Here is a 14,144-nt window from a genome sequence, read left to right as displayed (position 1 = left end):
AAAAATTATAGAAGTGTTGTTTTTCTTAGCTTAAATATACTATTGGTTTTTGAAGATTAGCCTAAAAATGATTTTAATCCTTGAAGTTAAAATTGACATTGTTTAATCTCTTAGATGTGGCCAAACAAAAAACTAACACATTATTACTTCATAAGAACTGAAAGTGATCACTTTAAGTTTGTTAAATAGTAAGATTTAACTACTTTTAGTTTTTAAGGACTAAAAACAGTCCATTTAATTTTGTTAAGGATTATAAAGGTGATTGCTTTAGGATCTAAAATTGTCTATGGGCTAAAGTTTAGGTACTCCCAATGTATTTTGGTTCTTTATTTTAATTTAATTTATTTGTTGTTAGTTAATGTACTGTGTACAACTTTTTGATTTTTTTTTTTTACTAAATACAATTATACTTTTCCGTTCCTTATTTCTTAAACAACATATAAATAGTCGAGAATAAGCTTATTTAAAGACAAAATTTTACATTTGAGAGTATAACAAACATAAAGAGCTTTATAACTCAACTGACAACTCCAAAGGATACATCCTAATATTTCATTAAAAATATTCAATGTTCAAATCTTTCCTCCCAAAATATCAAATTATGCTAAAAAAAAAATAATAAGCAAATGGGATATGAGAGGAAGACATATACTTAATATCGATCAAATATATGTTTTAGGATTTAATTCCTTTTTCTTGGTCCCAAAAAAAAAAAGAAGGATTTCATTCCTTTTTTTTTTTTTAAATGACTAGCAATTAATTTATAATTAAAACATAATTTTTGAAATATGTTATTATTTAAAATCAGATTCATTCATATTATGGCCCTTCAGATTCATTCATATTATGGATTTTTTTTTTTTAATCTTTTGAGAAGATCATAAAATGAGATTTAGATTTAGCTAATTTAATTAAAAAAAGTGGAAAAAAAAAATTTGGAATCCGATTCTTTCTACTCCAAAAAAGAACTAATATTGTTAAGAACATCATAAAAATCACCAACTTTTACACATCTTATTAAAGGCCCACCATATCGCAAAAGTATATGAATTGCGTAAAAAAGTCAAAACTCTTTTAATCACCCTAAACTTTGCATATCAATTAAAAAGAAACCACATTCCATAAAATTCATAATTGATTTACTCATTTTAAATGACATTATGCATAAAGTCTTCGTTTGTAACAGTTTATTTAATTAAAACTGAAAATTTTTTGTTGAAAGTGTAAAGAAAATATTAAAAAATAAGCTATGACCCATAAATAATATTAAAAAATGTAGTAAAACTCATGAATAATAACAAAAATAAGCTAATAATGAAAATAAATTAAAAATTTGAGCACATCCCAAAATCACATTAATTTCTTTAGACACAAAGCTTGAGAGTGGCATAAGTAAAAACCCTTAAAACCCTAAAAAGTAGAAACTACTAACAAAGTCTAAAACCCTTTGTTCGGTTAGACTGACAAGAAGTATGTCTTCCTCCCAGCTCTACCGTCGCCTCCATGGCATCTTCACCACTTCTCTATCTGCTGCATCTACAGCAACACAAACCAACACTGTCAAAGCCTCAGCCAGAAACGCAAAAACCAAAGAACGCAGACTCCAAAAAGCTGTCGACAGCTTCAAGAAATCCTCCGAATCTGACCGCTTTCGAGCCAAGCACGGCATCTATGAGTCCACGGTTCGACGCCTCGCCACTGCCAAGAAGTTCTCCATGATCGAGGAGATCCTAGAGGCCCAGAAGAAGTACCCAGAAATCGCCATTGAAGGCTTTGCCATCCGTCTCATTTCCCTGTATGGGAAAGCTGGCATGTTTGATCATGCCCACAAGGTGTTTGATGAAATGCCTGACCTGAATTGTCCTCGTACAGTTAAGTCCTTCAATGCCCTTTTGGCTGCTTGTGTTAGCGCGAAGAAATTCGATAAAGTTGATGAGATTTTTAGAGGATTACCGCCCAAATTGTCAATAGAAGCAGATTTGGTCTCGTATAATGTTGTTATTAAGGCATTTTGTGAGATGGGTTCTTTGGATACTGCGCTTTCAATGTTTGATGAGTTGGAGAAGAATGGGATGGAGCCTGATTCATTTACATTCAATACTCTGCTCGAAGGGTTTTATAGTAATGGCAGATTTTTGGAAGGAGAGAAGATATGGGCTATGATGGAGGGAAAGAATGTTGTTCATAATATTAGAAGTTACAATTCAAGGTTGCGAGGAATGGTTAATGAGAACAGGATATTAGAAGCAGTGAAGTTGATCGATGAAATGGGGAGCAAGGGAATTGAAGCTGATGTGATCAGTTATAATGCTTTGATTAAAGGGTTTTGCAAAGATGGGAAGTTGGACGAAGCGAAGTGGTGGTATAATGAAATACGAAAAAATGACTGTAGTCCTGATTGGGTTACTTATATGACCCTCATTCCATGTCTTTGTGAAGAGGGTGATTTCGATATGGCTCATGAGCTATGTGTGGAGGTTATCAAACAAAGGTTGCGCATTGATATAGCGTTACTGAGGCGTGTGGTAGATGGATTGGTCAAGGAGACAGAGATTGAAAAAGCTAAGGAGCTTGTGGAACTGGGGAAGTCAAATAAGTATTTCCATTTCAAACTAGAATTGCCTCTGGACAAGTAGATACTCTTTTGATTTTGCCTTTTCAATTCTGTTTGTTCTCTTTATGAGATTTTGCATATGTATAACCTTGGCTGATGGTGATGACATTGCTAGACTAGAATTGTAATATTGATACCAGGTTTACCATGATGTGAAAATGTTATCTTAGCCTTGTTATTTTGGCATTTGTACGCTATTCAATCTTCAATGAATTTAAATATCTATATTGCTGGATTTTTTTTTTTGATTTTTTTAAACTACAAGGAATTAACAATTATTTGTCAATAACTAAGGCATTTAATTTTTTTTTTCTATATTAGTCTTCTTCTCACCTAGTATACAGTTGTTGGAATGTTTACTTTTCAAATTAGTACTGGAGTTAGGATTTAGGAAGTGTAATCATTTAATTTATTATTCCAAAAATTAAAATTTTAAAGAACTTAAAATTTAGGGTATTGCATGTCCAAGTGGCTGAAAACTGCCAACTACTTTACATTCCTCCTCAGATCTTCCATTGGTTCTGAAAGAATAAAATTGCTATACTTCATAGAAACTGAAACTTCTGTTTTATTTATTTATTTATCTTTTAAGAATTTCTTGCAGCAAAGAGCAGTGACTTCATGTACTTATCAAGACTTGGAATTTGGAAAGGGGTTGCTATCATATCTGTATGTCATAGGAACTATCCTTGCAGCGTTAAGAGAAGACTTTATAAAAGATGCTGGAAACAGATATGGGGTAAAGCAATCCTTGTTGAGTTGCTTCCATGTGTTTGAAATCATTTTGATAACATGCCTTTGTGCATCTTCAACTGATGTCTTGATGTTCTTTCCTGGAACACTCAATGTAGGATCCATCATTTCTATTTTGATTCTCATCCTGCAGTTAATACTAGCTTTGTTAATGATTAATGAACCTTAGATGTTGCAGAACATATCAATTACGAAATTTTTGTTTGTTAATTTTTTTTTTTTTAAAGGAAACTCTTACCTTACTCTTGACTGCCTAACAAAAATTATGAGTTGTTGACTTGTTATATGGTCCTAGGAAAGAACAATCAACAACCACTGTTTTTTAAGCCACTTGATATCTATAGGTGGAATCACTTCCTAATTAATAGTGACAAATCATGGGTGGCTACATGCGAATGTAATGTTCCCTGGGCACTTCCAATGTCATCCCATAGCCCAGCAGTTGTTTCTGTATGCTTGGACTGCTGTCCAAAAGATTAACAGTCTCCTTAACAATACCCTGACCCAACAGAAAGAACATGTGAACTAGCACCACATGCAACCCTGTACTAACAAGGGCATTCTTCAGGTACTCCTCTGCTTTTGACAAGTTCCCAGAAGCAAACCATTGTGCTTCTAAGAGGAAGGCATTACACAATCTTGCCCACTGTAACAATTAACAATCTCAGAGGTATAGCATGAGTAATCGCTGTCAAAATTGAATGTTGACATATAAAATATATTGGTGTTGATCATTTGTCAAAATACCACCTTCTTTAGGGAGTCTATAGGGTTCCATCCGTTCTTTTTATAGACCTTGTAGCTGATTTTGTTAGTAATGCCATAAAGAGCAACGAAAGTTACGAAACATACCTTCAAGGAGTCAAGTAATTGCTTAGTAGCTGCGAATTCCCATCTACGTGCAAAGAGATGTTGTAATTGAGCATGGTGAAATGGTAAAAGCAAGTTATACTGTTCTATAATAGACACATACTGATTTACCACATTTGTGAAGAGAGTGAGTTCATCCAGTGTTCCATAAATATCGAAGTTGTCATCTATCACGTAAACTAGAGATATAGGTTTTGTGAGCTCAACCCTTTGGTCTGACATGCTTGGCTCAGTGAGGCAAGCTGCTGTCCACATGTTCCGATTAAGTGGTTGGTTTTTGGCAAGCTGCATCAGTTTAGCCAGACCTAGGCCTTTCCACCATCGAGATATTTACAAAGGTTTAAATTAATTGGAAATAATTGATAGACAATCATAACAAATTCTTACTTGAAAAATTGAAGAATTTCCTGTTTGTATATGATCTGAACCATTTTGAAGTCTGTCTCTGCTAGTTCTTCCTGTTGGTATATCAAGATGTTTCACCAGTACTTCAAGGAGCTGGCAACTGAAGTCTTGAGCTTTGTCGAGTGTCTATATTTGCCTCTGTGTCTTCCTGTGATTTTAATTTAAAGTGCCCCTCCTCATTCTTAAATTTGATAAACACATCTGTACCATAAACATTAGCTAGTTAATGCTTTGAGAGGCATTTTTTAATCTTGTTATTATTAAGTTACACATACTTGGGTGATTTTTAAATCCAAGACCTTTCCATCTCATTATTTTGGATGGTGGAAGTGCAGTTTGAGCTAGAGTTTATTGGTAAAAAAAACCTTTTTTTTATGTTGAACTTCTTTAAAATTTTGCTTAATGAAATTATCTGTGGAAATATTACTACATGCTGCATCTTTTCTCATAATTTGTGGAAGTATGAAAGTATTAAGCAAGCAAATGGTTGACAAGTTTGTTTTCTAGATTAGCAAGGGATGCTACATTTAATAGAGTGGAAGAATAGGATGGCAATAAATCAATAATGACTCCATTCATCATCCATATCTGTTACGGATGATACTATTTTGACAAATTTGTTAGTTTGCTGAGCATATGGTTAGCTCTTCTATCTTTCAAAATTTTGATTTTAAAAAGTGATTTAGTCACCATGGCTCTACTTGCAGCCTTGCATGACTATTATTCAGCTGATTACTTGCCACAGAGGACAATGTCCCAGGAACACAAGCAGTAACGAAAAACTTGGAAGGTTGTTTGGTTTTATTTTGTTTTGGTTTTTTAGGTAGAAACAGGATATATGTTAAACTAGTAAACAATCAGTCTATTACAAAACAACTCGGCTTTATCAAAAGCCAAAGGGAACCACCACAGGCGATTGGTTATCAAATATCACAATATCTAAATTTTGAGAGGTTCCCAACTTTGCTAAACCATCAACACTTTGGTTTTCTTCACGGAAGGCATGCTCCACAGTTAAGTTGGGGAATGTCTTCCAGAGGTTCCTGCAATCAGAAAAAATGGGTTCCGTTACTTGGTTGTTGTAAGAATTGATAATCATGCCAATTATAATTTCTGCATCTAGTTCAACACTATGAGATGAAATTCCCCACTGGAGGGCTAAGAGGAGTCCATCCTTGAGGGCCCATAGTTCAGCCGAAAGTGCTACCCAAGGCTCTTGCAAACCCTGTAACCCAATCCCCATCACTGTTTCTTTTTTTAATCTTTTGGGGGGGAAAAAAAGTTTAAAAAACTATTTCCAGGGATGAGACTAAAACGTTATTTCCTCCCATGTTAAAGGAAAATACAGATAGAAATTGTACCACTAGGAAATATAAGAAATATCTCGGATTTGAAAAGCTGGCATCTTGTGCATACACTGTATACAACCAATATCTCATAGCATATTGAGTCACTGTGTATGATACCTAGCTATTGCATAATTTACAAATTGTTACTGAATTTTAGGAATTGTAATTATTTAATTTATTATTCAGGATTTTTTTTTTTTAATTACAAATTATTCAGGAAATTTTGAAGTGGAGTTGTACAACTAGCTGAATATTGCCAACTAGTTTAAGCCTCCTTATATCTTCCATTGGTTATAACATAATTAAAGGGCTATAAGTTATGTGGAATACGAAATTATAATTAATTTACAATTTCTTAGCTAGAGGGAATACTTTCAGAGATCAATGACTTCATGTGCTCCTCTAGACTTGGAAGGCAAAGTTTGTCGTCATAACTGTACATCAAAGGAACCATCCTTGCTGCATTAAGGGAAGCCTTTATAAAAGATGCTGGAAATGGATTTGGTTTAAGGCAATCCTTGTTGAGACACTTCCATGTGTTTGAAATCATTTTGTTAACGTGCCTTTGTGCATTTTCAACTGAAGAAATTGCATAGGATCCGTCATGTCCATTTTGATCCTCATCCTGTAGTTAATCCTAGCCTTTTTGTTAATGATTATAGAAATTGCAAACATGTCATTTAGCCAAACAATAATTATAATTTGATTAGTGCATTATAGAAATTGTGTTAGAGTTGGGTCTATGTCAAAGTGATGTTTCTTTTTAATTATTAATAACTTGTTATCTTAACAAACTCAGAAATTAAATGGTAGCAAAAAAAGTTATGTCCTCAACTTAACATTACTTTCTATGTCCTCTACTTAACATTACTTTCCAAACAATGCTGAAGATTTTTTTTTTTTTTTTTTTTAATTTAGATATCTCCGTTGGAAATATCATAATATATGTTGGTTGAATTATACAGCTAATGGCAAAAACAATATGCTAAAGATAATATCAATTTTAGTACAAAACGTTTACAAACTAACTTGACAATAATTGTACGTGATTAATATCAAATTAACACTTAATAAATAAATGTCTTGATTTCCTCTTTTAAAAAAAAAAAAAAAATTGTGACACATTTTTCTATAATGTTTATATATAGGAAATTTTGTACACTCCTTGTAATATCATTTCGTTACTTTCCTAATTTGTAAAGGAAAATCTTATCCTTACACACCCCTACTTGTTAAAGCTGACCCAATCCAACCTAACCTGCTGGATTGAGTTAGTTTTTAGGAGTTGATGGGTGGGTTAGGTTATGAATTTTTTTTTTAGTGGGTCAAGTTGGGTTTGGGTCATAAGATTTACAAATCTGCCAATTTTGTTATTTATTTTTTTGCCCATCTTCCTAAATAAAACCTAAACACTAAGTTTTCCTCATTTCTATCTCCTTCTTATCTCATATTACTCTCTCTCTCTCTCTCTCTACCTTCACTTCTAGTCCTATTCTAAGCCTTGAATAAAAATTTTAATCTTAAGTTCTCTTAATATAGTTTGCGTTGGTTTGATGTTATACTTAGGATTATTTCGTTATAAATTTATTCTTATTTGTGGTGGTATTGTTCTAATGCCTAATATAGTAATTAAAAAAAAGTCCAACCCAATCCACGTGAGTTGGGTTGGATTTTTTTTATTTATTTTTTTAAACCATTATAGTGGATTTGGTTGAAAAATCCTCTCAACTTGACCATACACACCTCTACTTACATGTATTAGTTGTGGTTAATGAGACAAAAAGTGGAGTATTTCAATGAGAAAATAATGTCATTTCCTTTTTTATAGGACATAGATGGTGACTTGTAAAAAAATAAAGAGGAATAATTAAAGACCACAAACCATTATTGAGTTCTATTTTTTCTTTTTTCCAGAACAGGACTAGTGAATAATAATAATAATAATAATAATAATAATAATAATAATAATAATAATAATTTCATGTTCTCGACTCATGCTTACTAGCATTTTCGATAGGATTGGGTGTATTGTTATGACTCATTTGGATCTCCTGCTCCCTCATGCTTGGGTCCAATAGGTAGAATATCATTATGGTCACACCCAGATAGAAGACACCAACTCCAGTCGCTTCCAACAACCCATTTTTAATAATAATAATAATAATAATAATACGCCCATAAAAAAAAGGGTTTTACTAATGTAAGCCCTTAGGGCATGCATTAGTAAATCATTTTTGGAAGTTTTTTTTTATGAAAAAATTAAAAATTGACAAACTTTTTAGACAGTTTTATGAATTTTTCATAAAAAGTTTCTTAAAATGAATGATTAATGTATACCTTAAAGACACATATTAACTGAGCCCAAAAAAAAAAATAAATAAATAAAAAGGAATAATCAAAGACCATAGACCATTATTGTGTACATTTTTTTTCCCGTTTCTGAGCTGGACAACTAGTGGGATTGGATTGGATTGGATCGGATTGGCCACTCTAGCAATTCACCCCTCCTCCACACAAATATTTTTACTTTTTTTTTATTCAAAGGCTAAGAGTTAAAGTTGTTTTTTTTCTTCAACTCTTGATAGCCATTGCATAAAGTGCAATGCCTTAGGTGGGATTACCTCCCTATTAATAGTGGAATCTTACCTGGGCACTTCCAAGATCATCCCAAAGCCGAAGAATCGTGGCTGTGGATGATATAATGCATGGATTGTTGTCCAGAAGATCAACAGTCTCCTTGCTAATTCCCTCACCCAAGAGAAGAACATGTGAATTAGCACCACATGCAATCCTGTACTCACATGTGCATTCTTCATGTACTCCTCTGCTTTTGGCAAGTTCCCAGAAACAAACCATTGTGCTTCTAATAGGAAGGCATTACACAATCGTGCCCACTGTAACAATCAAGATTTTAGTGGTATAACATGAGTGATAACCTCTAAGCTTGAGTATTGACCGAAATAGAAGCCAAAACTATTATGATAGTTTTTAAGTTTTAATCCATGAAGAATATTGGTTCTAAAAATTTAAAGTTATATTTTTATCCATAAACAAAGTTAAAGTGATAACTTTAAATTTCTAATATATATTTGACAGACTAATGAGGTGTTAATTTTAATCTCGTTATGTTATTAAGGACTAAAAGTGATCACTTTAAGTTTCATGAATTAAAATCGTTTACGAGTTAAAGTTACGGAACAACTATATATTTTAGGCTAAAAATTAAATAGATATTGATAGTTATTTTGTCAATATATATACCGCTTTTTTAAGGGAGTCTATAGGGTTCCATCCATTCCTTTTGTAGACCTTATTGTTGATTTCATTAGTAATGTCATAAAGAACCACGAAACATGTCTTCAAGGAATCTGGTAATTGCCTAGGGGTCGTTTGGTATGGTTGTTTAAGCAATGTTTTTCAATTTTTAAACAATATTATACGTATTTTCACACACTATTTCACTCACACGTATTTCAAAAAATACAAACAACATTACTAAAATAACGTTACCAAACGACCTCTCAGTATCTGCTAATTCCCAACTATAGGCAAAGAGAGACATCATAATAATTAAGCGTGGTGTAATGGTAAAAGCAAGTTGTATTATTCTATAACAAACATACATACCGATTTACAGCATTTGTGAAGACAGTGAGTTCATCTAGTTTTCCATAAACATCGAACATGTCGTCTATCGCATAAACTAGAGCAATAGGTTTTGTGAGTTCAACTCTTTGATGTTCGGCTTACTTTTTTTTTTCTCCAGATTTTAGATTGTGTGTGTGTGTGTTTAAAAAGGCTAAAATATTTTCAAGAGGACCAATTCAAGCTTTTTTAAGTTGGACTTAAAAATAATAATTGGGCCAAGAGTTCAAAATTTTATTTTAATGGGTGAAAACAAAATTATTTTGAAAATATTTTACATATTTATTTTATTTTTTGGCCAGTTCAAGGGTTCATTTGAACTACCTAATTTCAAGTGGCGCCCCCCCTACAATTAAATTCATTTAGCAAAAGCATTGAATTCAACAAATGCATGCATATATCTCAGGAAAAAAAATTTCAATACTCTTAAAGTATGGAGAAATAAAGCTCATTCTTCTCACATTCATGATGAACCACATCATGAATTAAATGAATGAACTTCACCATAACTGTAAGAAGAGAGAGTATCATTCTCCATATTCTAAAAATACTTAAAAATTACTCATATCTCAGTCACCTTCTCAACTTTCAACTTGAAGAATAGTTGTCTTCATTAATTAGGTGATTGTATTTCAATTGTGTTTCGCTTAGACAAGCCGAACTCATATATAAGAGAATGTTACACATTTCAGAAATTAATGCGGAGTGACATGGTATTATTGTACTTGAAAAGGATTGACCCACCAAATTAAAGACAAACAAATGTAAATCAAACCGCTAGCCCCTGTAGGATTAGACCGCGTAGGTAAGTGAAAATATGAGGTACACACCGTTTATCACGTGGATAAGAAATCTTGAACACACAAAAAGTACGGAAGAGTATCTTTTTGTTAAAATTTTAAGGTAGCCACATGTTCCATATACAGGGTAGGAGGAAACGTTTGACCAAAGACGACTTTAAACTACAATTATTGCATGGTTCTGTACTGCACCATCTACTGCTTAATCATTCATCCATCAGTACAATTATTGCATGGTTCTGTACTGCAGTTGCTCTTCCACCAATTACACCATCTATTGCTTAATCATTCATCCATCAATACAATTATTGCAAAATTCTGTACTCCAGTTGCTATTCTACCAATTACGTCATCTACTGCTTAATCAGTCATCCATCAATATGTCTTCGTATTATTTGTCTCAACATGCAAACTTTGTCCAATGTGGTCTACCTAATTATGGTAGTTGACAGGGTGGTAATTTATATATATATATATATATATCTATAAACTTAGTTATTACCCACCTAGTTTTGATAAATTTAACTTAATTTATTTGAATATTCACTACAAAAAATGGGGGGTATTACAAACGCGGCCCCCAGACGAACTACAGCCTCGTTTTCCAAAAACGAGGCTGTAGTACAACAACAAAAGCCCTGTTTTTAAAACGGGGCCATAGAAAGGGTCTAACCCAAGCCTCATTAGAGCTTCCCATTTAGTGTTTTTGGGCATAAATTTTTTTTTTTTTTTTTTTTTTTTTTTTTTTTTTTTTTTTTTNAAAAGAATGAATTTTTGAGTAATCAAATTTCCTCTCAAGATGAGAAGATGAAAAGCTTGGAACAAGAGTTAGTTGAATCTAAAACTAAAATTGAAAATTTGACTAGTACCAAGCCTGTTGTTGATAACAGAAGTGTTTCTGTTTCTCTTAAGCCTAAAACTGAGAAAGTTTATATCCCTCCTTTCAAGAGGAATAATAAAGAAAATGCTTATTTTGCTAGGTTAGACAAAGGTAAAAGTTTTGATGTTAACGCTGAAGTTTCTAAACCTATGTCTAAATCTGCTGCTAGTGTGCAAAAGAAATCTGTTTTTGTGCCTACCTGTCACCTTTGTGGTGTTGTTGGTCATATTAGACCAAATTGTTCTTTATTGAGGCAAAATCCTAAATCTGAGACTAGATTTATTGTTAGGAATACTGATGTTCCTAAATTTGTTTCTGTTTGTCACTTTTGTGGTGTCTCCGGTCACATTCGTCCTAATTGTCATAAATTGAAATTTAAGCATTCTGTGTTTCAATCTAGGATATGTGATGAGATTTCTCCTGCCATAAGTCCATATAAATTGTTTCATATTCTTTTGAAAAATTTAAGCTTGTTGGCTTGTGAAAGGAATTTGCAGGATTTCAGTCTCTCTTAGAAGTTTGGTATAATCCCTCAAATATACTCTGCTTCACATGGATTTTCACCTGCAAAGCCGAAGACTTGTGTTAGATGGGTGAGAAAAGATTCTCCAAGGTGAGTGTTGCTGACTTGTCCCTGAATTAATTCTTTCAATTGTTTGTGGACATGTCTTGTTTTTGTTTTTGGTTGTTCTGTTTTTTAGATTGTTTTTTTTTATTAAAAAAAAAATCCAAAAACATTGAAAAATTTCAAAAAGAAAAAATATTTTATTTTGTGTCTAGTTTTTCTTTTTGAGGATTACATGAGTTATGATATCTCTCTCTTAATTTAGAATATACTTGACATTGTGGAGAAACTTGAATAGTTTGTGCTAAACTATTTCTGATTTTGTATGAGTATGTACTAGTTTGTACATGTACTCATGGGTTAATTAAGAAATTGATATTTCTTGTTTGTGTATCCTCTATAGCTTAGTTAAACACTATCATGCATAGCTTTGCATTGTTCATTTAGCATAAAGTGTGCTTTTTGTTTTTAGTCATAAAATTTTTTAAACCAAAAAGATTTTTGTGTTGTATTTCATATCATGGATTTGAAATCAAGGTTGGCCACCTTATCTTTACATAACAAGTTTATGTACCTTGTTTAGCTCGGATGAGCTTAATTATTGCATTTTACTAGTTAAAACTTTGTAGTGCATGTTGTGTGGAAAAGATGTTTGTAGTGTTTATCACTTTGTCTTAATCTTGAAGTCACATGTTATTTGACTGTCGACTTGATTGTTTTGAGAAAGGCATAAATAACCATCTCACCATTGTTCACTAGCCAATCATGAACACCTTAGTGCATATCATAAGATTCTGTGCTTGAGAAAGTGTAGCACATGCACAAAAAGAACATAAGGTGATGCCTCGGCTTAATTGCTTAATGCTTAAAATTGGTATGTACTATTAGGCTTGATGTCATCTCACATAAATAAAATTGGTGTGTATTATTAGGCTTGATGCCATCTCACATAATTAAGAGGCTAAATACAAGAAACTTACATGATTGCAAGCTTTTGTTCTAGGAGATGTGGGAGTTATAGGATGTAACTCTTTAGGTGATAGTCTCTTATAAAATCTATGTGATGAATTTTGTAAACTTTGTAATTAATTGCTATTCACATATCACCTCACATGTATCTCAAGTTTTTGCTAGTTGCACACACTACACAAGTTACTCTTTGTTAAACTTGGTACATTTTATTGTGTGTGATCTTGTTGTGGCCATCCAAGATTAAAAGTTCCTTGATTTTAGTGCAAAATGTGTTTAATGTTTGCGCTTTAAGGACAATTAAATCAAGTTGAGTACCCAATTTAGCAAAGTGTATGCATGCTATGTGTGAAAACAATGAGAGATATGATTGCAAAACTGCAAGATGGATACAAAAACATTGCAATGCATGTGAATCCTAAACACAAATGATGCATGAAAAAAAATTTGGTCAAAAACATAGAAACTGAAAATTTTTCAGTTTCGATCGATCGAGAATTGATCGAACATCAATCGAGTCAGGCAGACTCAAACCAAAAAAATTAATCACAATTTCGATTGATCGAAAAACAGGTTCGATCGATCGAAAGTCTGGAAAAATCAGATTTTTGAAAAACAGAGCAGTTTAATGCAGAAACTCCTCAAAGCACTTTGTTATTTAAAAAAAAAATGCATGAGTATGAGACGAAAAGTTTTTCAAAAATGCTTGAATTCAATCAAGATCTTCCATATTAAAGAAAACCCAATACACAAAATTGAAAAACTAAAACAAAAAACGACATAACCCAATACACAAAATTGAAAAACTAAAACAAAAAACGACATACCCCTTGGATCCTCAACCCAGACCATAAAAAATCACCAATCACAAACGAAACTTCAAAAAATTTAGGATCTTTTCAATTAATGCAAATCAGAATCAACAACAACATAAACAAACACACAGAAAGACCCAAATGCAAATTGAGAAAAAGGGAAAAGCTGAGAGAAAGTACCCATAGAAGAGTGGAGAAAGATCGGCGATGGGGCGTGGCCTGCGATGGCTGATTGAACGGATGGGTGAGGCTGATGGATGAACGGCACTGGGCTTCGAAGATGGGTGAGGAGGAGGATGAATCGGGTCGGCGATGGAGCGTGAGCTTCGGTGTGACTGTGAGGACGATGATGGCAGATGAGGACAAGCGTGAGCTTCGGTGTGTGACTGTGAGGACGATGATGGACGATGAGGATGAGCATGAGCCTCAGTGTGACTGCGATGGAGAGAATGACTGTGAAACGGCAGGGGGTGTTAAGG

General features: G+C 33.1%; 3 protein-coding genes across 4 annotated transcripts; 1 reads left to right on the top strand and 2 right to left on the bottom strand.

Annotated features, from left to right (window-relative positions):
- The first annotated feature begins 1,402 nt into the window (after positions 1–1,402).
- LOC111989162 (small ribosomal subunit protein mS79 (rPPR3b)) lies at positions 1,403–2,851 on the top strand. Its single transcript, XM_024020953.2, has one exon. It carries the CDS (start codon positions 1,473–1,475, stop codon positions 2,634–2,636), a length of 1,164 nt encoding a protein of 387 aa, XP_023876721.2. The 5' UTR covers positions 1,403–1,472; the 3' UTR covers positions 2,637–2,851.
- A 304-nt stretch (positions 2,852–3,155) lies between these two features.
- LOC136066469 ((3S,6E)-nerolidol synthase 1-like) lies at positions 3,156–4,954 on the bottom strand. The gene is given in 10 exon segments (XM_065770831.1): positions 3,156–3,261; positions 3,263–3,434; positions 3,436–3,494; positions 3,757–3,803; positions 3,806–4,013; positions 4,115–4,262; positions 4,341–4,569; positions 4,635–4,695; positions 4,779–4,843; positions 4,918–4,954. Coding segments are annotated over 10 exon segments (1,086 nt in total). The 3' UTR covers positions 3,156–3,201.
- Positions 4,955–5,414: 460 nt separating this feature from the next.
- LOC136066454 ((3S,6E)-nerolidol synthase 1-like) lies at positions 5,415–11,181 on the bottom strand. 2 transcript variants are annotated; one of them, XM_065770783.1, is made up of 3 exons: positions 8,638–11,181; positions 6,364–6,616; positions 5,415–5,685 (listed from the first exon to the last, which is right to left on the bottom strand). In XM_065770783.1, exons 1-3 carry the CDS (start codon positions 8,845–8,847, stop codon positions 5,657–5,659), a joined length of 492 nt encoding a protein of 163 aa, XP_065626855.1. In that variant the 5' UTR covers positions 8,848–11,181; the 3' UTR covers positions 5,415–5,656. The 2 variants fall into 2 exon arrangements, 1 of the variants encoding a protein (XP_065626855.1); XR_010627951.1 differs by lacking the exon at positions 6,364–6,616.
- Positions 11,182–14,144: the final 2,963 nt, after the last annotated feature.

The sequence above is a fragment of the Quercus suber genome, unplaced genomic scaffold (assembly GCF_002906115.3).
Source record: "Quercus suber isolate HL8 unplaced genomic scaffold, Cork oak 2.0 scaffold_36, whole genome shotgun sequence".
NCBI lineage: Eukaryota > Viridiplantae > Streptophyta > Magnoliopsida > Fagales > Fagaceae > Quercus > Quercus suber.
The sequence above is the reverse complement of the archived record's forward strand: the minus strand, read 5'-3'. Positions and strand labels throughout refer to the sequence as shown.